The sequence below is a fragment of the Panthera uncia genome, chromosome A2 (assembly GCF_023721935.1).
Source record: "Panthera uncia isolate 11264 chromosome A2, Puncia_PCG_1.0, whole genome shotgun sequence".
Classification (NCBI taxonomy): Eukaryota; Metazoa; Chordata; class Mammalia; order Carnivora; family Felidae; genus Panthera; species Panthera uncia.
Genome location: NC_064816.1, coordinates 135,786,265 through 135,813,186, shown reverse-complemented (window position 1 = coordinate 135,813,186; position 26,922 = coordinate 135,786,265). Strand labels below are relative to the sequence as shown.

The following is a 26,922-nucleotide window of genomic DNA, read 5'->3' as shown; positions in this document are numbered from 1 at the left end:
GATCAAAAAATTGTGTCCAAATAAAAGATACTGTGATTTTTTTAACAATTAATGGGAGGTAAGACATAACACTGCTCTAATCAGACAAAGGGTCATTGTTTAGGCAATTCAGTAGAGGGATGGTCACTTTCGGGGTTTCTAACAGTGACTACTAACCATCTTGGAAAACATATTTCATTTACTAATGTGATTTATAGAATTTATATGCTGTTTTGCTCACAGATGTATCCTTTATTAATGTCTCTTAGAGCATTATAGCACAGGAATAGAGTTTAAGTTTTGATCTTTTATAAGAAAAATAGATGGGGCACCTGGGTGGCTCAGTCGGTTGAGCGACTGACTTCAGCCCAGGTCATGATCTCATGGTTTGTGAGTTCGAGCCCCGCGTCGGGCTCTGTGCTGACAGCTCAGAGCCTGGAGCCTGCTTCTGATTCTGTGTCTCCCTCTCTCTCTGTCCCTCCCCTGCTCATGCTCTGTCTCTGTCTCAGAAATAAATAAATATAAAAAAAAAAATTAAGACCTAAATGTGAGACAAGAACCCATCAAAATCCTACAGTAGAAAATGGGCAGCAATATCTTCAACCTAGGCTGCAGCAACTTCTTATTTGACATGTCTCTAGAGGCAAGGGAAATAAAAAGAAAAATGAGCTATTGGAATCTCATCATGATAAAGAGCCTCCGCACAGCAAAGGAAACAACAAAACTAAAAGGCAACCGATGGAATGGAAAAAGATATTTGCAAATGACATATCAGATGAAGAATTTACCAAACTCAACACCCCAAAAAACAAATAATCCAGTGAAGAAATGGGCAGAAGATATGAACAGACACTTTTCCAAAGAAGACATCCAGATGGCTAACAGGCACATGAAAAGATGCTCAACATCACTCATCATCAGGGAAATACAAATCAAAAACCACAATGAGATACCACCTCACACCCATCAGAATGGCTAAAATTAACAGCTCAGGAAACAACAGATGTTGGCAAGGATGCAGAAAAGGGAGAACCCTCTTCTCAGCGTTTGTGGGAATGCAAACGCTGATACTCTGTGCAGATACTCTGGAAAACAGTATGGAGGTGATCAAAAAATTAAAAATAGAACTACCTTACGACCCAGCAATTGCATTACTAGGAATTTATCCCAAGGATACAAAAGTGCTGATTCAAGGGGCACAGGCACCCCAATGTTTATAGTGGTACTATCAACAATAGCCAAATTATGGAAAGGGCCCAATGTCCATCGACCGATGAATGGATAAAGAAGATAAGGTATACACACACACACACACACACACACACACACAATGGAATACCACTCGGTGATAAAAAAAGAATGAAATGCTGTCATTTGCAACAACGTGGATAGAAATAGAGGGTATTATGCTAAGTGAAATAAGTCAGTCAGAGACATTTGATTTCACTCATATTTGGAATTTGAGAAACTCAACAGATGAGCATAGGAGAAGGGAAGGAAAAATAAGATAAAAACAGAGAGGGAAGCAAACCAAAAGAAACTCTTTTTAAATTATTTTTTTTAATTTAAATCCAAGTTAGTTAACGTATAGTGTAATCATGATTTCAAGAATAGAATCTAGTGATTCACCACTTACATATAACACCCAGTGCTCATCCCAACAAATGCCCTCCTTAATGCCCCTCACCCATTTAGCCCATCCCCCCTACCCAACACCCTGGCAGCGACGCTCAGTTTGTTCTCTGTATTTAAGCATAAGAGACTCTTTCTTAAATATGGAGAACAAACTGAAGGCTTCTGGAGGGGAAGTGGGGTGGGGGGATGGGTTAAATGGGTGATGGGCATTTACTAGGGCACTTTTCAGGAAGAGCACAGGGTGTCTTATGTAATAGATGAATCTTTGGGTTCTACTCCTGAAGCCAAGACAACACTGTATGTCAACTAACTTGAATTTAAATTTAAAAAAAAGAAGAAGAAAAATAGAGGTGTGCCTATTCGTCTTTGGATCAGACATGATTGATGACTTCCCATTTTTATGAGACAGTTGACAAAGTGTTATAGTCTGGAAAACCCAAATTATGCAAGCCAAAATAAATTACAACAAAATTAAATGTTTTTCCTAATCTGTTTTAACTTGTGCAGATTTTTTTTTTTTTTTACAAAATAAAGTTTTGAAGAATCGGCTATTAGAAATGTGGTAGTTTCTTGAGTTTTAGTTTCTTTTGCTATTAAATTTAAGTGACATAAAGTGTAATGTTTTTTATTAAGAATAAAATGATTATCTGTGGGTTCTAGGATTGGGATGTTTCCTATTTTCTTCCAGGTATTTTCTATATGTTTTCCCTTTTTATCTCATCTACCTTAATTCTTCTTCTTATGCCCTAATTATTTTGGAGGCACTGCAAATTTAAACAATAGAGACCAGTGATGTGTGTCCTATACTTGATGCAGTCACTGGTTAGTGGGTAAAATTGGCTATACCTCTCGTTCTCTCCGTATCTTATTTTCTTCATTTTCAAATGGTGATATTTATTAATATGCCTTTTCCTTCTTTAATGGAATTCATTGCCTATCAAAACCCGGATATCATAAAGATGAAAAACTTATCACTAAAGGATAAGAGCCATCCCTTTTCCTTATCAGGGCTTAGTGCCACCTTGAATAGTTGTAAAAATCATTTCTTGTTCAGGCACAAGAATTCAATTACTGTAATGTCAGCCTTGGTGCAGCAGGATACCAACAAAATAGAGGAATTTAGCAAATAGCCCTAAATTTAACTTACTCTATTTCACTGCCTCTTTAACTTTTACTTCTCCTGAAAGTGAATGAATGAATAAATGCACAAACAAGTGAGGTCTGAATCTGAGTGTGATCTATCCATCCACACTCTTTATGTACACCAAGATGAAGTGCGTGTGAAAGTGCAATATTTGGAGAGCGTCAGACAGAAAAATATTTTCTCTAAGCTAAGGGAAATCGTACTTGGGATACTATAACCCATTTTGTTTATGAAAGAAATTGGTCTGGATTGTAACGAGGTCAGCCCAAGTAACCACGTAGATTTTTCTTTTTTCAAAAAAAATTTTTGAACATGTATTTGTTTTGAGAGAGAGAGAGAGTGAGCACAAGCAGGGGAGGGGCAGAGAGAGAGGGAGAGAACGAATCTGCACTGTGAGCATAGAGCCCGACGTGGGACTTGATCTCAAGAACTGTGAGATCATGACCTGAGCCTAAACCAAGAGCTGGACACTTAGCCAACTGAACCACCCAGACACCCCGACCCCATGAATTTTTCAAATGACTTACCATGCATTGAGAACTGAAGGGAAATGAATTGCTTAGATACAGTATACTTTACTAAACCAACAAATATCAAATCAAAGAATTTCCTATATGAATTCCATTTTATGGGAATCTAACAGGGCTTACCTTCCGATAAGGATGATTGCCAAATCAATTACTAAGAGCCCTAGTGATATTTCTCATAAAATTGAACCCTGCATTCAGTATAGATTCCCTTTTGCCCTATGACTTAGTATCCTGGGTTCACTTGAATTTTTTAGAAATTTCCAATCCATGGAACACAAAAGCTAGAACATAATGGTTGCTTCTTTAGCTCCCATGTTATTGTCTGTTCCATATCCCATATGACCTTACTACAAATTTTCCAATTTGTTATACATTATTGGAGTTCTCAATAACATTGTAGCAATATCGATCTAATCCTAATAGATACTCTTATTTCTATCCAATTTAAGTGTGTATTTATTTTTTTTAATGTAGATATTATATCTTATTTGACTGGCTTTCCTCCAGAAGTTTCTCATTAATTATTAATAAAAAAAAAAAAAGGAAGTACCTTCGCTCAGACTCTTAGTTCAAATAAACTTAATGACCTGTCTCTCCATTCCGTTTGCTTTTCTTCCTGCATCAGTCACACTGGCCTTCCTGATGTCCTGAAACACTCCAGATCTGCTCCCATTTACAGGTTTTGTTGTTGTTGTTGTTGTTTTGTTGTTGTTGTTGTTGTTGTTTTAATGTTTATTTATTTTTGAGAGAAGAGAGAGCACTCGAGCAGGGAAGGGGCAGGGAGAGAGAGAGAGACAAAGGATCCCAAGCGGGCTCTGTGTTGACAACAGAGAGCCCAACGGGGCGTGAGATCTTGACCTGAACCAAAGTCAGACGCTTAACTGACTGAGCCACCAAAGTGCCTTGAAAGGTTTTTGTCTTTACTCTTTCCTATTCCGCATTCCAAGGTCGCTCTTCTCAGATGTATTTGCCAACTCCTTCTTCTGCCTTCAGGCCATCTCATCAAGGGGCTTATTTGTCTACTCTATATATAATTTTCCATGCTCCCTGACACCCCCTAATCCATTCACCCTGCTTTACTCTTTTCCATAGCACTTATCACCATTTGATATATACGTATTTATTTATTGTTCAATTTCTTACAAGAATCTAAGCTCCCCAAGGTCAGGGACTTTTGTGTGTTCACTTCCTTATCACATGTGCCCAGCATGAACTAAGCACCCAATAAACAATCACTCTATCCAGGAATGGAACCAATGATCACTTAAAAAATATTTTTTTTTTTTTTACTTTAAAGCCAATAAATATTTAGAAGTAGATTAAAGGGGAAAAAAGCAGCATTTTCTACTCTTCAGTATTTCAAGGAAAAATTGGCATTGCAATAGGGGGTAACAAAATTCAACAGAATGATAAATAAGGTCATGCTGAGAAACACTGAAAATTTAAAGTTAGTCATAGGAGCCTTATTCTTCTCTCTCAAGAGATCTGAAGAGTGTTGCCGGCAGGATTCCCCATGCCAGCCGTAATAACAGTGACACACAAACCCGTTCTTCATGACCTTTACTGTCTTCAGTTTATCGGCTGGAGAAATGACGAATCTGAAACTCTTATTTAGGATGTATTTCTTAGTGCTGCTTTCAGGCATATGCAGATAGGCGGAGGACTCAGGTGCTTTTCGGACACACCTTCCATTATTGTTACATAGGCTTTGACTGCAGAATTTGGCTGCAGATGTCACATTAACTGCATAATGGCCCAATGGCCCTTGGATAGACTTTTGCACGGTTAAGCAGGCCTTCTGTAATAAAACAGAGATGCATTTAGATCACTCTTGAAATGTGGTTCTTTTATACAGGTGGTATTAATACTTGGAGTTTTGTATTTGGTAAGGCTGAGGAGGAAGATCATCAGCATTAATATGGTATGGTTATTTTAAATTTAACTTTAATTGTGAAATATCTTCAACACTGATACTTAATATGCAGAAACATTGTAGGTCAGACTTTGCTAAGACTGCGTATAGCTATACCCTCGCTGGAAGCATTCACCCCATCTCCTTGCTTTAAATAGAACTCCAGATGTGTATCTCCCAGGCTTTATCCCTGAACCAATTGCATAGCCACCTACTGATGTGACGTCTCCACCTGCATGTCTCATAAGCATCTCAAACTTAACACATTCCAATCTGATCTCCTGATCCTCTTCCCAGACTGCAACTCTGGCGGCCTTCCCCATCTGAGCATATGCCAGCCTCTGCTTTCCAATGCCTGAGGAGCAGAGCCCTGGGGGTGCAAGTTGCGTGCAAGGCGGGAGGGTGTCTCTAACCAAACGCCAGCGACCCCTCATGCAAGAAAGAGCCAGTACCTATGTGGCAGTTGTTTGGGAAGAACTTCAAAAGACAAAAATCATCATAAATGCCCCAAATCAATAAAAATTACATTGCCCACTTTGTCTCCTTTCCGACCCAGTCTCCCACACCCATCTTTAAAGCAAATGAACAAAGAACTTGCCCCATACTTCTCTTCCCCATACCTAAGACCTAAGCTTGCGGTGTGGGGAGGAGGTGTAGGAAATGTTTACCCACATAATAATAGCAAACATGTACTTGGCACGTACCATGTGAGACATATACTATTATTTCCCCCATTTTACAGATAAAGAAATTGTAAAGTCGATGACTTGCTCAAGGTCACATGGCTAGTAAGTGACAAAACATGAGCCCTGGACCCCAAACGACCCAACTTCACGTCTCCTGCTCTTAACAGCCCCATCGTCCTAACTCATTCCGTGCCAAATGATGTTTGGCTGTTTTTGTATGTTGGAGACTGGATGTTTTAATAACCAAAAATGAGACTATCTGTTAATACGTGGAAGTGAGGAAAAGCTGTGGTTCAGAGTTTTCACTTAGGCAATGTAACAGGCGACCAATAGACCATGCGAAAAGTCGGTTGTGAAAAATCATAGTTATTTTGTGTATGCATTACTAACAAGAGCAGATTGTTAATATAATACATATATTTTTCCTCCCATGAGCGTTTCTATCATGGAGAAAATGGCAATAAAATACCATTTTTAGAAAAATCTATCCTCTTTAGTATGGATGAAAAATACTTATTTTTTGAATTTATTATTTATATCTTTCTCACATATAGATTGTATCATTGCATCTACTGATCCCTGCAGAGTAGGCTTTATTTCAGTATCTTTTTTTTTTTAATGTTTATTTATTTTTGAGAGAGAGAGAGAGACAGAGTGTGAGCAGGGGAGGAGCAGACAGACAGGGAGACACAGAATCCAAAGCAGGCTCCAGGCTCTGAGCTGTCAGCACAGAGCCCCATGTGGGGCTCGAATCCACCTGCGGTGAGATCATGACCTGAGCTGAAGTCGGACGCCCAACCGACTGAGCCACCCAGGTGCCCCTCTTTTTTTTTTTTTTTTTTTTTTTAAGATGGAGAAACTGAGACTCAGGTGAATTAACTTGCCTAAGAGTATACTTCTAGAATGTAAAAATAGAATTCTCCTTTAGGGCTGTCTGATTCAAAAACGTGTGCTCTTTCCACACTACTACTTACCACGGTGGCTGCTACAGAGTAGGTGTTCAAACAGTGTTCGTCCCCATACTCTTTGAACTTCATTAGAGTCATCTGAGCAAATAACCATTCGGCTCTAATGTGAAAAATGAAAGCAAAAACAGTATCTAGAAAATGTTCAAGATGCTGACGGAGAGATCACTGCTTACCTTTGAATCAGAGTATTCGTATCCTCCCCACAGTATTATTCCTGCCGCTCCCAATGCGGCGCTCTCGCCAATTGTATGTACTAAATCTTCCTAAAAAAGAGACGTATCACAAGTAGTTTCTGCCAAACTTAGTCATTGACATTTCAGTGATAAGACTTAACCCATCAATTGTGGTAAAAAACACATCGATAATGTGATCCTTGTTTCTGAAACAAAGCACTGTAGAGAATTATTAGAAAAGGCAATTCTGCCTTGGTGACTTTCTTTTATTTGATAAATATTTATGATGTTCCAGACAATATACTAGACACTAAGAATGTAAAAATGGAATGGATTCTAGTTCCTGTCCTCAAGGAAGCACTTTAGTGTGATGGTTGAGACAGACATAAAGACAACTAATTATAATTTGCTGGAACTCTCAACTCTGATGTTATACTACCTCTAACCACTGAACAATAATAATTTAAAAAAAAAGAACAAAGTTTGCTGTGATAAAAAAAATCAAGTCAGTATAGTATAACAAATTAAGTTCTATATTGGCCTATTAGACATATAGATTAGAGGTACTGCTTAATGCTACATAGAAGAATCTGGAAAAGCTTTCTTCAGGAGGTGAGATTTCAGATATGTCTTTTGAAATGAGTACAAATTCATAAGATAGATTAGAGAGAGCAGAATTTGGTGTACAGTAGAAGAATAAGGTCAGAGGTTCACATGTAGAAAAGAAACATAGTCCACCCAGAGAACTGCTGTAACTCCTATGGTAAAGCACAGGGGACTGGGGAAGAAGGGAAGGCATCTGAATCTTTGTATATAAATAGGATCTAAATACAAAGTCTTTTAGGCTATTTTAAATTATTAGGACTTGCCTACAAAAAAAGTTTTAGTACTGGAAAGCCACCAATTTGCAACTTTGATAGATTCTTTTGGCTGTCACATAACACATGTATTGGAAGGGGAAGCCAAGAAGATAGCAAGGGGCATCCATTAGGAGATGATGGACACTGCTCAATGAGAAATGATGAGGGTCTCAACAAAGGCCATGTCGGTCCTTGCAAAGCAGAGGGGCAGACTGAAGAGTGATTTGGATGGATACCTATTAGATAATGAAAAGAGAAAGGAGCTTGACTCTCAAGCTGGGTGACTAAGTAGATTATAATTCACCAAGGCAAGAAACAGAGGAGGTTATGTTCATGTTTATAGACCAAGAGCAAAGGAACAGGGAATAAAGGAGGATGAAACAGAGAGATGATAGATGAAGGAACCTGCATTCTTCCCTTCCCTCCGAGGTGTGGAGAGCCAGAGATCCAGTGCAAAGACACAGTATTCAAAAACAAGGTTGAGAAGATGACCACACCACAGCAAAACTTCCCTGCATTACGGAAAACCTCCAGTAACACTAGTGCTTGTGGTCTGCAATTTATCTAGGTAATACCAATAGAAAGGAAATCATCCTTCTATTATAATGCACTCTTATACTAATATCACATTCCTTAAATATAAATCAAGTCGCTCACTTAAATTGAGACACCTCTGAAAGAATATATCAAGCAAAGCTGATATTTTAAATTATTTCATTGAAAAGTTATGTTATACAGACAATAGGTAAGAAAGACCCATCTCATTTTTTGATATGTGAAGGCAACAGGATAGGATTAAAATGCTTCAATATAGGGGGACCTGTGTGGCTCAGTCGGTTGAGTGTCCAACTCTTGATTGTGGCTCAGATCACAATCCCAGGGTGGTGGGATAGAGCCCTGCTTAAGATTCTCTCTCTCTCCCCATCTGCCCCCGCTCTATAGCTTTTGATGAGTCAAGTATGTGGTCTATTGATTTCCAAAGTAGAGCTCAGAGATGATACGTAGCCCATAATTTATGGCAGATGTCTAATAGTACAAAAATGGGACAGTTATGAAAAAGACTTTTATTAAAATGTGGTTCATCTCATTCTCTCATTTTCTATCAAGAGAAACTACCTCACTGTATGGACTATTATCAGTTTCTACTATTATTATTATTAATAACATATCATGTCTGACACATTGTAGTCACTCAATAAATAATTTTGGAATGAATAAATGTAACCTAGTCTTTTCCCAAAAGGATTTGAGAAAGTGACATGATTCGAAAGATCTGTTACTTGAGGAATATCTTATCAAGAAGACTGCTAGGTATGACTGATGTCTTCAAATACCTGAAGAACTGACTTTTCAAAGAAGGATTTGATTTATTCTAGGTTACACCAGAAGGTAGAATTAGACTTAATGATGTGAATTATCCAGGGGCAGAGTAGTCTCAACATACTCAAGAACTTTCTGGGAATTAACATCATCCCAAAACGGCAATTTTTCTTCTGGAATAGGGAGAGCCCATCAAAAAGTGTTGAAGCAGAGGCCAGATAAGAAAGAATCCATGTTTGGGTCAGAGGTGGATTAGATAACTCTGAAATCTTCCAACTTTTTGTCAAGACGCTAATACTCTTTTCCTCCTAAACATATTGAATAAACAACCCATTACTGAGTAATCCTCAACGATGTAAATGTCAAGTCTAATCAATAGCGTTTGGGTCAATAGATTTTATTCTAAAATATTTGAGGAATAATTGATACTGCTTTTAAATGCCCTCATCTCAAACATAAGTGGTCTAATAAGATGAGCTGTGTATTGTCTATCCAATGGCCCTGTGTCTGTATTGGGCACTGGAATCACAGAAATGTGAGCCACAGGTATGGCTGGAGATTTAAGGGTTTTCTTATCTAGTCATCTACCCAGTGATTGAATCCCTACAATAATGTCCTATCTAAATGACAATCTAGCTAAAGCTTGAACACTTCCAAGTGTCTGCAAACTCATTATCTTCCAAACAAGCTCATTCCCACCTCTTTGTTCTTCCTACTTTGTGTTATTTCTAAGGCAATGTCTGTTTGCATAAACCACTTTTAATGCCTTGATATTAGCCACTAGATCACATTGTAGACTCTTAAATATAAAATTAATAGAATCTATGTTATTTTCAGTGAACTTATTTAAACATAAAAATGAAATATAACAAAAACTATAATTGATTAATACTTTACCCAAGCTTTATTCTATACCTTTTAGATTTGCAAAATTGGTGCTACTCTTTTATATTAAAAAGCTGATTCTGAAATTGCTCCACGGTTAAAATTAATCTGTTACATCATTTAAGTCAAGCTTGACAACTATTCTACAGGAAAACCCTGAAAATGCTAAGCTGATAAGAGTCATCATCCAAAAAACTAGGTAAACATCATGGGGCACCTGGGTAGCTCAGTTGGTTAAGTGTCAGACTTCAGCTCAGATCATGATCTCACAGTTAGTGAGCCTGTGCCCCACATCGGCTCTCTGCTATCAGCATAGAGCCTGTTTTGGATCCTCTCTCTGCCCCCTGCCTCCCTCTCCCTGCCCCCTGCCTCCCTCAAAAATAAATAAACATTTGAAAATACATACATACGTACATACATACACACATAAAAACTAAGTAAACATCTAATTGTCAGTGATATTGTTTCAGAACTGGATTGACATTTGAAGAAATATGTACCTTTAATAATAAAATAGTGTTCTGTTATTAAGGGAAAATAATTACCCTAAAACATTTTTTTTCACAGATTTTGTATACTCATTGTACCAAATTTCCATTTTTTAGGTGAGTGACTATACTTTTTCTTACCTGTGACAAAGCTTCAAGACTATGCAAATAAAATGGTCTGGAAAAAATAAAAACTGGCAAAATATAGTCATGTCTAGCCATCTCAGCGATCCTTATGGCTTCCCTAACTCGATAATGAACAAATTTCAAAGCATTTAAACTTGACTTCAATATTTTATCCAAATATATTGACGTATAAAGTGCTGTACTTTTTTCCCATAGCCACTGGAGTTGGTCATTGCGGGAAATTTCATCATTTGGGCATTTACCTGTGTAGATCTGTGGGTTTGTCCTATAATCATAATTGTAGCAGTCTGGGTAGAGATAAAAGCCCCATAAACACTTTGGTCTCATTTCTAAAGCCAATGTGAGAGTGGTGTTCATAAAACTCCTTCCAGCACTTTCGAATTCCTGTTGGGCAATTATTTTCACTTTCATTTCTGACCAATCAGGATGGCGGTTTCTAGTGAAGGCTAAGGAGTGGTTTTTATATATTATTCTCTTGCCCCAATTTCTATCCCATTGGGGTTTCCAGCTTTCCCAGTCAATGACAACAAGACCTTCCGATCTCCACCAAGAGACAACTTTTGCAATGTCATCAGCTGTCTTCCTGAGGTGTTTAGAAAGACTCATATTCTGTGGTATCCCTCCATTAAAGGGTTTTCCATCTTGAGAGAAATAAGGATAATACCCTAATTCATTTGGATAAAATATGGCAATTGTTGACCCCCTCTGAGTCTCTACAGGATTTGCTATAATATTAAATAATGGGAGATTCAAATCCACGTTGAAGAAATGTTGACACTGCATCGTTGGGGCAGCCCAGAACATGTTGAAAGGTTGGTTCTTGATCACTGGGGGCAGTACTGGTTTGAGGACTGAATGAGTGAACTTGATCAAGGGCAACAACACTCCCGACCATGCCATCCACAGGTTATACATGGCTTGTAGTTTTCACCATTACAGCAGTCTCCTTAAAAACAAGAAGAGGAAAAAAATCAGACACAATGGAGTCAAATGTCCCTTTAGTTTTACACTACACAGGGAGTAGCAAATGAAGTAAACTCACAATGGTGTTCAAGCTGTTCTTTAAATGGTAGAACAATTTCTTTTTAAGACTTATAAGGTTTATTGCTCTCTAGGATTAATTTATAGTTTCATTTGAACCAAGGGAATAAAAATGAGGCTTTTTTTAAAAAAAACACTGAAAACATGAAAACAAAATCCAGTGAATAAAAACTAAAGTAAAAGTTTTCACACATATTCTCAGCTATGCCAGCTCTACATGCTAGATGTTCTGGCTTTAATTTCCTATTATTCTGACTACATTGATCTACACCATCCTGTACAGACATAACTTTGGTTGTAAGGGGAACTAGGAATGGATTGCCCTATCTCCTTATTGATTACTGGCAAAGTGACCAAGGACATGCCCTGTTGAAAATTAACAAATGTTGATATTTTAACAAATATTAACTAGAATAAAAGAAATAACAAATGGTACCAGCAGTAAGCAATACCTTGCTTGCTATTGGAAATGCCCTGGCCTCAAAGATGTGTTTGTCCGTTTGTTTATCCATTGGTTTTGCTTCATTTTGTCTATTTGTAAAAGATAGCAATCACCTTTGGAATTAGCATAGGCTAAAATAGAAAACATACATGGCATTTACCTGCTGTTGATTATGGATTTGGTGCTATCTTCTCTCAGGTATATAAAGAAGCCTAAAAACCTATTAGTTCTTTAACTTCATGGTTTTCTCTTGAAGAAATTGGGCTGTATTTTCACCAGTTAAATCTCAAACGAAACCTGGCTCTCTAAACCCCTTCTAAATAGTCAGTTGACCAAAAACTGCCAAAGAATCTTCCCAGAATACAAGGACTGCCTAATAAATGATGCATTCCAGCCAATGAGATCTCATTCTGCAAGCAGCAGAGTTGGAAGTTATATATCCAAATTATTTTATCATGTACATATTTTTTATATAAAGGAATCACAAATTTTTCTCTGATGTAATTAAACTCAGTATCTTTTTGAGAGTCATATGTTACTTCTTGTGTAGTTCTTGCTCTCTTTAATATATTAAACACAAGAAATGTTACCAACCAAAATCATGTGTTAACTCATAAAATCGCACCCTAAGATTGTAAAGACTTTGGCATTATCTTGGTCCCTAGTATGCATTTTATAATGAACTTCTACTACAGTAACAAAATTATGCATTATTAAACAGTGTGAATTTTTGAATATAATTAATTGTTTCTTCATAATGCTTACTGAGATTTTATTCCATTTTCTAGCCATTTTTATCATTCAGAATATAAATCTGACCTAAATTTATTTATTTATTTATTTATTTATACATACATACATACATACATACATACACATTCATACACACACTTTGGCTTTTGTTCATTGAATTTGTAGTGCACTGACAACACAGACTCCATCTTTGGCCCGCCATCTTGTTCATGCCTATGCAATGACCTCCCTGGGGGCTACGTGTTCCAGGCCCCATGGATGCTAATGTAAGCCCTGACTGGAATGTGGGAAGACTTGCTCTGATCTCCCCTTAAATGGTGCACAGAAGGCTCCTCGTTAGAGAATCAGTAGAAAGCCTATCATGCACAGGTGGTGCCGCTTTAGATAACTACCTTTTGATCTCACCACCATGCCCCTCACTCTATAAAAGCCATGGGTTAAGGTCTGGACTAGGTGGAGGATAGCTCGGATCCGAGGCTGCTCGGATCATTTTATGATCTAGGGGATTTTCTTTTTTTTTTTTTTTTTTTTTTTTTTTTTATTTTTTTTTATTTTTTTTTTCTGAGACAGAGAGAGACAGAGCACGAGCAGGGGAGGGTCAGAGAGAGGGAGACACAGAATCTGAAACAGGCTCCAGGCTCTGAGCTGTCAGCCCAGAGCCCGACGCGGGGCTCGAACTCACGGACTGCGAGATCATGACCTGAGCCGAAGTCAGACACTCAACCGACTGAGCCACCCAGGCGCCCCAAGGGGATTTTCTTGATTACAGATTTTAAGTAACAAAGGACATGACGGACAAGTAGGCCAGGTTCAGGGAGTGATGTGAATTTGGCTCTATGTGAAGGTACAGAGAGAAAAGTACAAGTGATAAAAATAACCTGGGAGTGGGGTTTTATGCATCGAAGTTGTGGTGGAGTGAGTTCTGATGGACTCTTAAAGGGAAGTAAATAATCCATTTTAATGGTAACCTACTTGTCATTGGTATCTTAGATTTTTGCAGTGAGAAGTATTAGGGGGACAGGGCATCATTTGCCAATAGCATTCAGAGTTCTGTGAGCCTCTTTTTCAATTCTGCCAAGAACTGTGTCAAAGGTGAGAAAGATGTGGTTTTATCACGCTTTTGTTATACATTTTCTTCCACTGAAATGTAAACTTATTAAGATGGTTCTAAATATAGGTGTGTGTGTGTGTGTGTGTGTGTGTGTGTGTACTTAAAGTCCAAATTCATGTGTGATTGGGGATTTCATTCTTTGCACTCAATGACAGAAAATCTTGTGTTTTTTTTTTTAACATACGATAAAATCACCAGTCACTCTTTATTATGATGGTGCATTATTAGGATCCAGTAAAAAATCTCTTTGGGGTTTACAACTTCAACAAGTTTAGGGGCGCCTGGCTGGCTTAGTTGGAAGAGTATGTGACTCTTGATCTCCAGGTTGTGAGTTTGAGCCCCACGTTGAGTGTAGAGATTACTTTAAATAAATAGATAGATAGATAAATAGGTAAATAAATAAATGAACTAAAAACTTAAAAACAACAAGGTTTTATAGCTATACTATAGAGCCTCTTAAAATATGTTGTGGGGGATTCCAAGCAAAGATGAAATTTTCTCTCAAGCCAGGGTCTTTTTTGCCTGATAATTGGAGCCCTGTTGAAGGTATTCAAATTGGTTTTGTGTTTTTGCTTTTGTTTTACCTGCAGGTTATTTATGGTTTTTATTTTCTCAGAGAAATAGTAATAGTTTTCCAAAAAAGAAAGAGGATGATTAAATCAGATTAGACTCACTAGAGTCTTTTGCTCAAATTCACCTGTATTTCCAATTTTGAATAAAACGACAAGCTAGGTCAATTTCAAATTATTTAAATGTCTGTACCCAAAGAAAAGGAAGTAACAAATTCTCTAAAAAGCTTATGAGGTTTTATAATTTTTCCAGAAATAAGTAGGGAAATTGCTTTTTATCATATAGGCTTTAAATTTGGGGAAAAGATATTACATGAGCTATTAAGAGATAAACTGAGACATATTAAATAGTTTGAGTTTATTTGAGCAAAAGCCAATTTGAATGGGGCAGCACCAAGCCAGAAATGCTTAGGGAGAACTCTACTGACAGGAGCTCTGGTAGAGACTTTTATAGGGAAAAGGTGAAAGCAAAGCGAGACAATTATTTTTTTTAATGTTTATTTATTTTTGAGAGAGAGAGAGAGCCAGAGCATGAGAGGGAGTGGGGGGGGGGGGGGGGGGGTGCAAAGAGAGAGGGAGACATGGAATCACGAAGCAGGCTCCAGGCTCTGAGCTGTCAGCACAGAGCCCGATGTGGGGCTGGAACTCACAGACCTTGAGATCATGACCTGAGCCAAAGTCGGATGTTTAATGGACTGAGCTACCCAGGAGCCCCAGAGCAAGGCAATTATTGATTGGCTATAGCTTAAAGGTCTAGCTGGCTGTAATGTGTTTGTCTTTAGGTCTCAATTTTGTTATCTTGAGGCGTTAGATTTTGGTTTGCTTGGCCTGTAGGCCACCACAGCTTTAGAGCCACTTTAGAACACTAATATTATTCTCCCACCAAAATGTCCAGGGGCAGAGGTACATATAGAACAGCCATAGGACCACCAACTAAAGGAGTGCCCATGGAATAGCTGGACCAACTTCGTCCCTTCCCATTTCTTAAACACAAGGAGTGCTTGGCTGAGGCTTTTAAACCAAACTGAAGCCTTGAGAACTGGTCTCTAAAAAACACTGGGTGGAAAGCTCCAGCCCTCTGAGCACAGTGGCTGGTTCCCAGGTCACCAGCCCCTTTCCAGAGGTGCGTCTGAGGTCACCTCACTGACATAGCAAGAGACACCTTTATCCCTCTGGGAGGGGGGGGGGGGTACTTCAAGGGTTTTACTTATTTATTTTTTGAGAGAGAGAGAGAGTACACCAGCAGGAGTGGGGGAGGGGCTGAGAGGAAGAGAAAGGATACCAGCCAGCTCCTCTCTGTCAGTTGTGGGACCCTTAACTGGCTGAGCCACCCAGGCACCCCAAGAAATTGCAAGGGTTTTAGGAGCTCTGTAACAAAAACAGGATGAAGATCAAACATATTTCTTATTATAAATCATAACATCATAGGTGGGTGCATATTTTGGATTGGGGCTGAGTCTTCCCGGTTTTTGTTCTTTTTATATAACAACCCTCTTTATCTTTTTTAATACTCTTTGTCAGGAAGCCTAGTTTCATATTAATATGGCTAGTCCAGCTTTCTTCTGCTTACTGTTCTCCAAGTACTATATCTTCTCCCTTCCTCTTACTTACTTCCAGCCTTTCTGCGTCTTTTTACTTAAAAGGTTTCTCCCGGGGGTGTCTGGGTGACTCAGTCAGTTCAGCATCTAAGTCTGGATTTCAGCTCAGGTCATGATGTCATGGTCGTGATGGAGCCGCGCATCTGGCTCATGCTGAGCATGGAGTCTGCTTAAGATTTTCTCCTCATCCTCTACCCTCTCCTGCTCTGGTGCACGCTCCTGCTTGCGCTCCCCCCCCCCCCCACCGCCCGTTTCTCCCTCTCTCTCAAGTTAATTAATTAATTTAATTAAATGTTTCTCCTGCAGGCAGCATGCAGTTGAGACTTGTTTTAACCCAGTCTGACAACATCTGCCTTTTAACTGGTGTGTTTAGTGAGGAGGGAGCCTGAGGCAAGCTGACAGGCCGCAAACGCCCCCACCCCCAGGTGGGAGATGTGTTGATATTCCTCGGGCACTCCTGGCTGCCCAAGAACAAAGGAAAAGGGGGAAAACAAACCTTTAACTGATAGAGATCTCAGTCTGCAGGACCTGTTTCCACCACCCCTCCATAATGATGTGGGAAACAAAGGCAGGAGGAAATGTTAGTATTAAATCTCCTTAGAACCTGCGGCCCATTGACAAATACTTGAGGCTGGCAGAGTAAAACTTTTCTCCAGGAACTCCCTGCTGTCTTAATGCTAATGCTTTGCTAGAGGGAAAAACAACCTTAGCTTGACAATAGCTAGGCCTCCAGTACCTTGGGAATCTTCCTTAGCATATTAAAATCTCTGAACTTCTGAACTTTTCCTCCCCCAACCCCATAGTATATAACCAGTCTCTCCTCATGGTCCCAGGACAGCTCTTTCTGCCCACGGATCCTGTCCCCGTGCTTCAATAAAATCACCCTTTTGCACCAAAGACGTCTTCAAGAATTCTTTCTCGGTCATCAGCTCCAGACCCCACAAACCCCACTATCACCCCAAAACCTCATCATTTAGCCCATTTGCACAAAATGTAATTATCAATATAGTTGATTTAAGCCTCTGATATTGCTACGTGCTTTCCTTTTATATCTTATCTTTTTTATCTATTATGACTTTCTTGCCTTCTTTTGGGTTCCTTTAATATTTTTTTGTCGTTCCATTTCATCTACTGGCTTCTTAACTGTATTTCTTTTTATTATATTGCTAATGTTTGTTCTAAGACTAACATTAGGATCACTTACCTCATCAGTGTCTATTTACTATCGATATTGTCGCTATTCACACTTTACATTTTATACCCAACAGTTTGTTTCCCATTTTTCAATTATCACTTTCCACTTGACATTCTACATTCCCCGCTTCACAAATGTAATAACCTTACAACAGTGCAATTCCATTTACTCCCCTGCTTTTACAGACCTAATAATTGGAAGGGAGAAAGTGAAACCGCCACACTCAGACATTATTGCTTATGCAGAAAACTCAAAAGGGTATATAAATTATTGAAAAAATAGAGCTTATCAGGTAGCTGGATATAAGATTAATATATAAGTCAGATGTATTTCTATTCACCAGCAAGAAACAGCTAGAAAACATAATTAAAGAGAAGATTCAAAACTTGTGCAAGACTGCTATGAAGGAAAGTTATTTATCTTCACTAAAATATATTATAGGAGACCCAAGTAAATGGACTTATGATTTCTCTACTCTTGCCCCTTTCCATAGGTGCATCCAAAGTCATTGTGTGATCCTGGGCTCTCATTGACTCCTGCCTTCAGGAGCCTGCATGTTCTGGATACAAGAGCTGTGAGGTAAGAGGAAGCACTGTTTCCTCCCGCTGTAGGACCTACAATTCTCCTGTGGAATTCAGGCAAGCTTCTCAGCTACCTGGGGAGAGATAAAAGGAACAGTATTTAGTGGTCTGGAGTAGACTGCTGGCCACACAGAAAAGAGCAGGGGCAAAAAACCTTGAGCAAACTGACACAATAAGTCATAAAGTAAAAGCAGATGACTTTGAACAGAAGGAGTACAGAGTGCTGATTATATGAGAATCTTGTCCCTTCCTCTAGGAAGCCACAGGTAAAAATTGGAGAGGCCAATCAGTGTGAAATGTTGATCATCTACGTGAGGGATCTCGGAGCATTGGCATTTTTCTGTATTATTTCACATGTGAAACATTTATCCTCAGTGGTGGATGAAGTCAGGAAAAATATGCATATAACCCTACTCATGCATTTCTTTAGAGAAACAATGTCATGTCATATATGCCATTTATTTCTGTGCTTTATTCATGCCAGGTAGGTGGTGGCTTGTGAGGATAATCAGCTAGTTATAGAGAAGGAAAAGCTATATTGTCTTAACATGTGTATAGTATAGTAGGAGCAAATTATGACCTATAGTATGAGGATAAGATGATTATATAAATAACCTACAAATTATGTGGAAGAAAATCAGTTTTGAATTGAGTCATACCCGGAATGCCATGTGAGTTCAAAACATGAAGACATCAAATGTGGTTTAAAAAATCTGAATAAGCTTGGAGCTGGAGGTGATATTTAAGGCTTAACTTACCAGAAGAGTTTAGCAGGCTGAAATTGTAAAGGGAGTCCGGATGGAGGGGATGGCAAAAAGAAAGACACAGTGGAAGAGAGACAAAAGGCATATATAAATGGTAACAGACATTGCATTTTGAGCTGTAGATATCTCAGGTTGGTGACATCTAGCAGGCAGTTGGGAATTTTTCTATTGGTGTAGAATTGGGAATCTTCTTTGTTGAGGTGGTGGTGAGGAGAGAAATCTCTACAGGAAAGAGAGGAGACCTGAAGATAGAATTTTGAGGATCACCTCAAAATCGAAGGAGAGAAAATATCCAACAACAGAAAGAAAAAACAAAAAGGACGATACCGCAGACCTAAAGATGAGGGGCCAGAAGCATTTAAGGAAGGTGATGAGCTGTGGAAGATGAATACCAAGAAAAGGCAACTTGCTGGGGGAGTTAGATGCTGACTAGTTTCAAACTATGCAGGGGTTTCTGACTAAATCAGTTGAGTGGAGGCATATTGTTCCTTAGACTCAAGGTCAGTCTCTCTGTGCCCTCTTGGTACCTCTTGCTCAAGCTCCTTCAGCTGGAGTGGAGGGAGGATTCCTTCTCAAGAAGGAAAGCTCGAATGGTACCAGCCTCTCAACTTCGGGCTGCTCAAATGAATTTACTCCTGAAGAGCTAAAGGAAGAGACTGACACTCGATTCAGAGTCCTAGTACTTGATGTCTTCTAGTCCTGAAATGAGAGCAAGGTCGGTTTTGACAGATTTAAGAGAGAGGCGTAATATAGCAATAAACAATTGTAGACATTTCTTAATCCAAAAGATATATATTTGGAAGAGCACTGAATCTTTCATGATTATTTATTAAGCCATCTCACTTTTTCAAGCAGTTGAAAAACAGGTATTTGTTAATATTTAGTGTTGCCTTTAGTGTGTCTTTTGATTCTGTCTTTAGCATTAAAGGTTCAGTATCAGAGAAAGATCTATAGGGTACTCAAAAGTAACACACTTAAGCTCTACTCTTTTACAGGGAAGTCTTTAAAAAAAGAAAAAAACAAAACAATCTTCCCAACCTAGGCTCCACAATCTGGGTTACATTTTAAATTTTAGATTAATAAGATGGGGTGCCCAGCTAGCACAGCCCATGGAACGTGCAACCCTTGATCTCGGAGTTGTAAGTTTGAGCCCCACGTTGGGCACAGAGATTGCTTAAAAAAATAAAATCTTTTTAAAAATGTAGATTAATAATAAATGTAGCTCAAGAATACACAAAATAAAGTAGATGAAACTTGATGTGTTGCCTAAATCAAAAAGGTAGTGGATGCAAAAAGTAAGGGTTCAATTTAAATTTAATTAAACAGAGGATTCTCCGAAACAGAGAAGGTGTTCGGTGATGTGTAAAAATAGGAAAGCTTTCCTTTAAAAAGAACATATTACCTGAACATATGAAAAGGTTTACAGTAGAGGGAGTTGTGGTGAAGAGAGGGATATGCTTAAATTTAGTTTTTCCAAAAGTCCATATGGACATTTAAAATTAGAATTATCAAGCAAAATATATATATTATTTTATATAATGTCAGAAACTTCTGCAACAAGCATCTGGAGAAATCTTTATTTTTAGAAGTTTCGAGCATTACACTGGTTGCTTTGGCAGTAGTCATACTTGGAAATTACATGCTCAGTTTTCCTCTCCCAAACTCATCAATCAGCAAAATCATTCCCCATCCCCTGGGGAGGGATAAGAGAAGAGGCAGAAAGAGAGAAAAGTATTTCTCCCATACTATTCTGGAAATTCCTTCCCCTCAAGGATACAAAATGCTGGGGGGAAAAAAAGTGCTCCCCTAACACCTCGTCTATAGGGTGACCTGTTTGTTGGGGACAGTCACAGTTTATACCCACTGTCCTCAGGCGATCATTAGTAGTGACACCTTTTAATTCTCAAAATGGCCCAATTTAGACAATAAATTATATGGACACTCTACATATGTAGCAATTACCCAGTGTAAATTCAAGAGACCCATAAATTTCCAAGACTATACTTTCAAGGATCATTTCTACAGTTTGTTACTAGAGAAGTTTCTCTGAAAGTGTAGAGCTCTGGAAACCACCAGCAGGAGACACAGCAATCTCTCCTGAGCCTAGAGCCGATTCTCGGTGTTTCTGCAACTGCCATTCACCATTGATACTGGTTCTTTTCTTCTTTGGGAGAGCAAGAGGGAGAGGATGCAGTCTGAAGAAAGAAAGAGACAGAGAGGAAGGAAGGAAGAAGCTTTATAATACTTTCTGCTCAGCCTACAAAATGGAGAAATATGAAATCACAAAAAAATATAAAATCAGACATGCAATAAAATTGACGGCATCAATTAGATTTGATAGTATGATTAGCTTTATATATGAGTTAGTTTAAACTGCTTAGAAATAAGCAGTTTTTGTATATTTTTAAATTTTAATTGTAGAATTGTTAGCCATCTTCATTCAACCGATTTGTACTTCTTTATTCATTCTTCCCATGAGAGAAAGGCCTCACACAATCATGAGTTCAAGCTAATGAGTGCACTGGACTACTTCATCTATTTTTGAGAGAATGTTAAGGTCCACAGATAGAAAATAGACCAAAATCCCTTTTCTGGGTTAATAATTCCCAATGCTATTTCCATCCCTCCTCGGTTCCACTTAACTTTGAGAAGGTTTTAAAATTAGTTTTAAAAAATGTTCCTTGGTTTTATGAATTTTTTTCAAGTGCAGGGGCACCCAGCTGACTCAGTCAACCCTGATTCTTGATCTCAGGGTTGCAAGTTCTAGCCCCACATTGGGCATAGAGATTGCTTAAAATTTTTTTTTCAAGTGCCTCAGTATGGAAGCCAGAAATGAATGAGAAATAATATGAATAAATATCATAATTGATTATATTCTTATGAGTCAACAAGGGATAAGGAAATAAGGGTGTGTAAAGGAAGATTAGTGAAGCCCATTTTTCAAGGAGTTTATAATCTAGTGGACGAAATAGGCATAGAGAACAATGTGGCATAATAAATTACATTTCAAAATAACATTGAGGGACAATTGGGTGGCTCAGTCAGCTGAGCATTTGACTTCAGCTCAGGTCATGATCTCATGATCTCATGGTTCATGAGTTCAAGTCCAGCACCAGGCTCGCTACTGTCAGTGCAGAGCCTGCTTCGGATCCTCTGTCCCCTCTCTCTATGCCCTCCCCCCTTAAATAAAATAAACATTTACTTATTTATTTATTTTAATGTTTGTTTATTTTTGAGAGAGAGAGAGAGGGAGAGAGAGGGAGACACAGAATCTGAACCAGGCTCCAGGCTCTGAGCTGTCAGCACAGAGCCTGATGTGGGGCTTAAACTCATGAATCATGAGATCATGACCTGAACTGAAGTCGGACCCTTAACCAGCTAAGCCACCCAGGAGCCCCAATAAACATTAAAAAAAAAAAAACATTGAGATTTAAAGTGGGTGAATATTACACTAGAAATAATTTTTTAAATGCAGAGAACTGGAGTGACTACATTCTAATTAAATCATAACAGATAAGACTTATTTGATTTTTTAAAAGCTTTTTTTTTTTTAATTTTTTTAACGTTTATTTATATTTGAGACAGACAGAGACAGAGCATGAACAGGGGAGGGGCAGAGAGAGAGAGAGGGAGACACAGAATCTGAAACGGGCTCCAGGCTCTGAGATGTCAGCACAGAGCCCGATGCGGGGCTCGAACTCACGGACCGTGAGATCATGACCTGAGCTGAAGTCGGACGCTTAACCATCTGAGCCACCCAGGTGCCCCATTATTTGATTTTTTAAATACCAGAAGAAAGGAAACTTTTATTTTTATTTTATAATGAATTCACATACCAAAAAATGAATTGAGGAAAAAAAATTTCATATTAGAATTGAAGTCAAAGACAGACCTAGTTTAAAATGCAAGACACTCATTTGTAGAAAAATATGTCTGACAAAAAGAACAAAAAGCATGGAGCCAAATGAATAAATGAAATGATTAACAAAAATGTTAACAAAAGGGTTCATAATTGCCTTGCAAAGTATTATATTTTTTTAAAGATCCAGAAAAATGAGCCTGCTGACACAACGGTAGGGGTTGAAAATATTGGCTAACAAGGAGCTGTAAAAATAAATATTTTTGTTTTGTTTTGCTTTTTAACAAGAAAATGAAAGGAAATGTGCGATTAAAGAATAACAATGTCAGGGCACCTGGGTGGCTCACTGGTTGTGTCCAACTCAGTTTTGGCTTAGGTCTTGATCTCATGGTTTGTGAGTTTGAGCCATGTCGGGCTCCAAGCGACAACGCATAGCCTGGTTGGGATTTTCCCTCTCCCTCTCTCTCTCAAAATAAATAAATAAACTTGAAAAACAAACAAACAAAAATACGGAAAAGGAATAACAATGTCTTTATGTAAGGCTATGAGGGAAAGGAAGAGAATAGTACCTTGAATGTGAAACAGTTAGAGGGAAACAGCATTATCTAATAGTACTGAAGGAGCCTGTGATCGGTTTATTGATGCATTTAGAGCTAACTGTCAAATGTAGATGCCCTCACCTGATCACCATAGTAGCCTCTTCTTACAAGTCTCTCATCTTGTCCTCTTGCTTCTTCCCATCTAGTTGCAAGACAGCAGCCCCAATGTCCTTTTAAAAACTTGTCAGATCATGCCACTCTTCTGTTCCTAGTTCTTAAATGATCCCCATGTCCCTCTGGGTACAGATTTAGGTTTTACAGTATCCTGGAAGACCCTATGTGATTTGATCACAGTCACTTCTCTGACCTCCTCTCCTGTCTCTGTCCCTTAGGCTTTTCTCTGGTCACACTGGCATCCTCAAGGTCCCTGCAACAGAGCAGGCAACAGATCAGACTCTCTCAGAGCCTTTGCTCCAGCTCAGTGGTTCTCAAAGGATGACCCAGGGATCTCTGTAAGTCCTCAGGACACTTTCATGGGACTAAATGGTCAAAAATAAAACAAAAGGTCCTTAACATTATTTTAAGAGCATAAAAGAGTCCTGAGACCAAAATATTGGGGATTGTCGCTGTAGCTATTCCATTCTAGCTTGGAGTACCCTGGCCTCAGATATCTATCTGTTCAGCTCAGTCCTGTACCTTCTTCAAGACATTGCCTGTGTACTTTACTCTGCCAGTTGAGGTCTACCCTGACCACCTAGTCCAAATCTTAGACTTCCCATTTTCCTGTACATTTTCTCTTTTCATGGCATTTATTACCTACAACATACTATCTAATTTACTTAAATAACATATTTATTGTCTCTCTGACTTCATAATGCAAGCTTCAAAAGGGTGAACATCATAGTCAGTTTTGTCCATTGACCTATCCCAAGAGCCTGGGAGAGTATCTGATACATAGTAGATGTTTCCTGAATAAGTAGTGATGAAGAATTGAATCGAATTTCCAATACACTTTTTTTGTGGCGAACATTGCTTAATGGACAGAATTACCAAATCACTATACTGTATACTTGAAACTAATATATGTCAACTATACTTCAATAATAAAAATTTAAAATATATGTATTTCCAAGGCATATCAAAGTAATGGCTTTACAAAGTAAAGCAAAAATGCCTATATTCATCAAAATTTAATAAATTATTGAGAGAAAAACATCTAAAGAACAAATAATAATGAAAGTAGCATAAAGACTACAACGTTATCCAGTGAACCCATGGCAGAAGAAAGCGAATCTTTGAAACATCTTGTATCAGTAATTCTATGCTTCAGTCTGGGAATGATACACACCACATCCATCACCACTCATTACTCATTAGCTGGAACCAGTCACATGGACCCACCCAACCAAAAAAGGGACCACAATTACATTCCTACTACCATGTACCTGAAGGCAGGAAGCTGAAAATATTTGACAAACAGCACTATTACATGATGGATTGTGTTTCAATTTGGTGAAGCAACTCAATAACCAAGATTAATAAAATTTCTTATGAAATTACTTCAGAATATACAATGATTATAAAAAGCAAATAACTTCAAGTTTCATTATAAATAATAAATGGCTTATTCTTGATTTATATAGCAGAAAATAAGATATATTACATTATCAAAATGAACTTTATTAATCCCTTGGACTTAGGAGCATTTCATTCTTTTTTGCACATCTTTTTTTCTTTCTTTCCTTCCTTCCTTCCTTTTTCCATCCCCCCTTTTTCTTTCAGCAAATATTTATTTTGGACTTCATTTCATTCTTTTTTGCACATCTTTTTTTCTTCCTTCCTTCCTTCCTTTTTTCCATCCCTCCTTTTTCTTTCAGCAAATATTTATTGAGCCTTCTGTGTACAGATAATAGTTCTAGGTGATGGGAATACAAGAGTGAATAGACAAGATTCTTGCCCCCACAGAGCTTATAGTCTATTGGGGGAACACAGGCAATAAACAGGTCAGCAGAATTTAAAAATCAAAAGAATTATAGATTGTGAAAAACATTATAACGAAGATAAACATTTGATAAAGAATAACTGGGATAGTCAGAAAATTCTAAAGTGATATTTGAGATGAGATGTATATAGACCGCAAAGGAGCTAGTCTTGCAAAGATCCAGAGGAAGAGGATTCTAGACACACAGGACATGTGCAGAAGTTCTGGCATGACTGAGAAATATCAAGGAGTCCTGTACAGTTTTAACCTCTGAGGAAGGAAAGAGGTGAGAGATGAAGTTAGAGAGCCAAGTAGAGACCAAACTATGCAGAGCTTTGTTGACAAAGGCAATAGGCTTAGATTTTATTTTAAAAGTAATAAAAAGTCACGAAAGCATTTTAAGCAGGGGATTGACAAGATTTCTTTTATGTTTCTAAAAGATTACATTTTAAAAGACTATATTCTGGGGGGAAAATAGAATGGATAGGGGAACTGTTAAGAAATTAAACACGGAAATCTGGTTGGTCTTGATTAAATTTATGTAACAGAGATGGAGAGAAAGGAATAGAGTCAACACATATTTAATGAGAAAGCCAATAAGAGTTCCTGCTGGGTTGGATGTGGAGATAAAAGAAAAGGAAAAACCCAAAGACTGAGGAAATTAGCTGAATGGTGAGCCCATTTACTGACATGGAAAAGGCAGAGAAAGAGTAAATCGGAATTGTGGGAATCAGGAATTCCTTGTTTTACATAATAAATTTTATATGCTTCTTAAATATCCAAGAAGCGATGCTGTGTATTCTGGAAGCTTTAACATTAATTCAACATGTATTAAACACTTATTATGAGCACTGTGTAGCAGGGTCATAGGCTTAAGTCATACTATGCTGTGTATTTTTTTTCCTACCCAGATGTAGGAGATTCAAACTGAAGACCAAAGCAGTTGTAGGCAAAACAAAGCAATTACATTTTATGTATATGTGTATATACACACACATATATATGCATATTTATTAAAATATGTATACATATTACATGTATGTAATTACATTGTGTATACATAATTACATGTATACATTAATTACATATAATGTAAATATATATAATATATACACATAAAACATGTGTTTTATGTGTATATATGTATATATTATATATATTAATGTATGTATATGTATATATTATATATGAATATATGTGTGTGTATATACGTGTGTGTGTGTGTGTGTGTGTGTGTGTGTATGATGTAATTACTTTACTTTGTGTACAACTATTTTGGTCTTCAGTTTGAACCCCCTACTTCTGAATTAATAAACAAGTTGATTGTTTAATTGCATTTAAATTTAATCCAACCCAACATCTTTAAAAGTGTAATATTCCTTTCTATAGAATAAAAGTGCTCAGTCTCTCATACGGCCTCCTTCATTCTTCTTCGTCTCTCACTAAGAATGGAGTCCATTCATGTGGGATTACATGAGGGGAGCTTAAACAACCTCACGGCAGCCAGGAAGGATCAAGGATCTTGAGAGTAATGTCCTTTGCTTCTTCTGGTTTGTAGTGCAATATTCTTTATCTACCAGGATACTGCTTACCTTTGGAGGTATTTAAGGCTGAAGTTTAAGTTGGGTGCAACTGTGATTTGGCTTCTCTGGTCTCACAGTAGTGACCCCTTGCTGGCTAAGTCTCATTATCTCCCACTAGTCCAGGTCACTGCTCTGGGTCTGGCTGTGCCTCTCATTTGGTCCCAGTATTCTCTAAAATC

General features: G+C 38.1%; 1 protein-coding gene and 1 pseudogene across 1 annotated transcript; one reads left to right on the top strand and one right to left on the bottom strand.

The window, feature by feature from the left end:
• Positions 1–3,819: 3,819 nt before the first annotated feature.
• LOC125930110 (hyaluronidase-4-like) lies at positions 3,820–12,531 on the bottom strand. The gene is made up of 4 exons (XM_049641768.1): positions 12,371–12,531; positions 10,722–11,673; positions 7,028–7,117; positions 3,820–5,086 (listed from the first exon to the last, which is right to left on the bottom strand). The coding sequence occupies exons 2-4, from the start codon at positions 11,640–11,642 to the stop codon at positions 4,640–4,642; spliced, it is 1,458 nt and encodes a 485-aa protein (XP_049497725.1). The 5' UTR covers positions 11,643–11,673; positions 12,371–12,531; the 3' UTR covers positions 3,820–4,639.
• Positions 12,532–20,775: 8,244 nt separating this feature from the next.
• On the top strand, positions 20,776–20,980 carry LOC125931193 (uncharacterized; annotated as a pseudogene).
• The last annotated feature ends 5,942 nt before the right edge of the window (positions 20,981–26,922 follow it).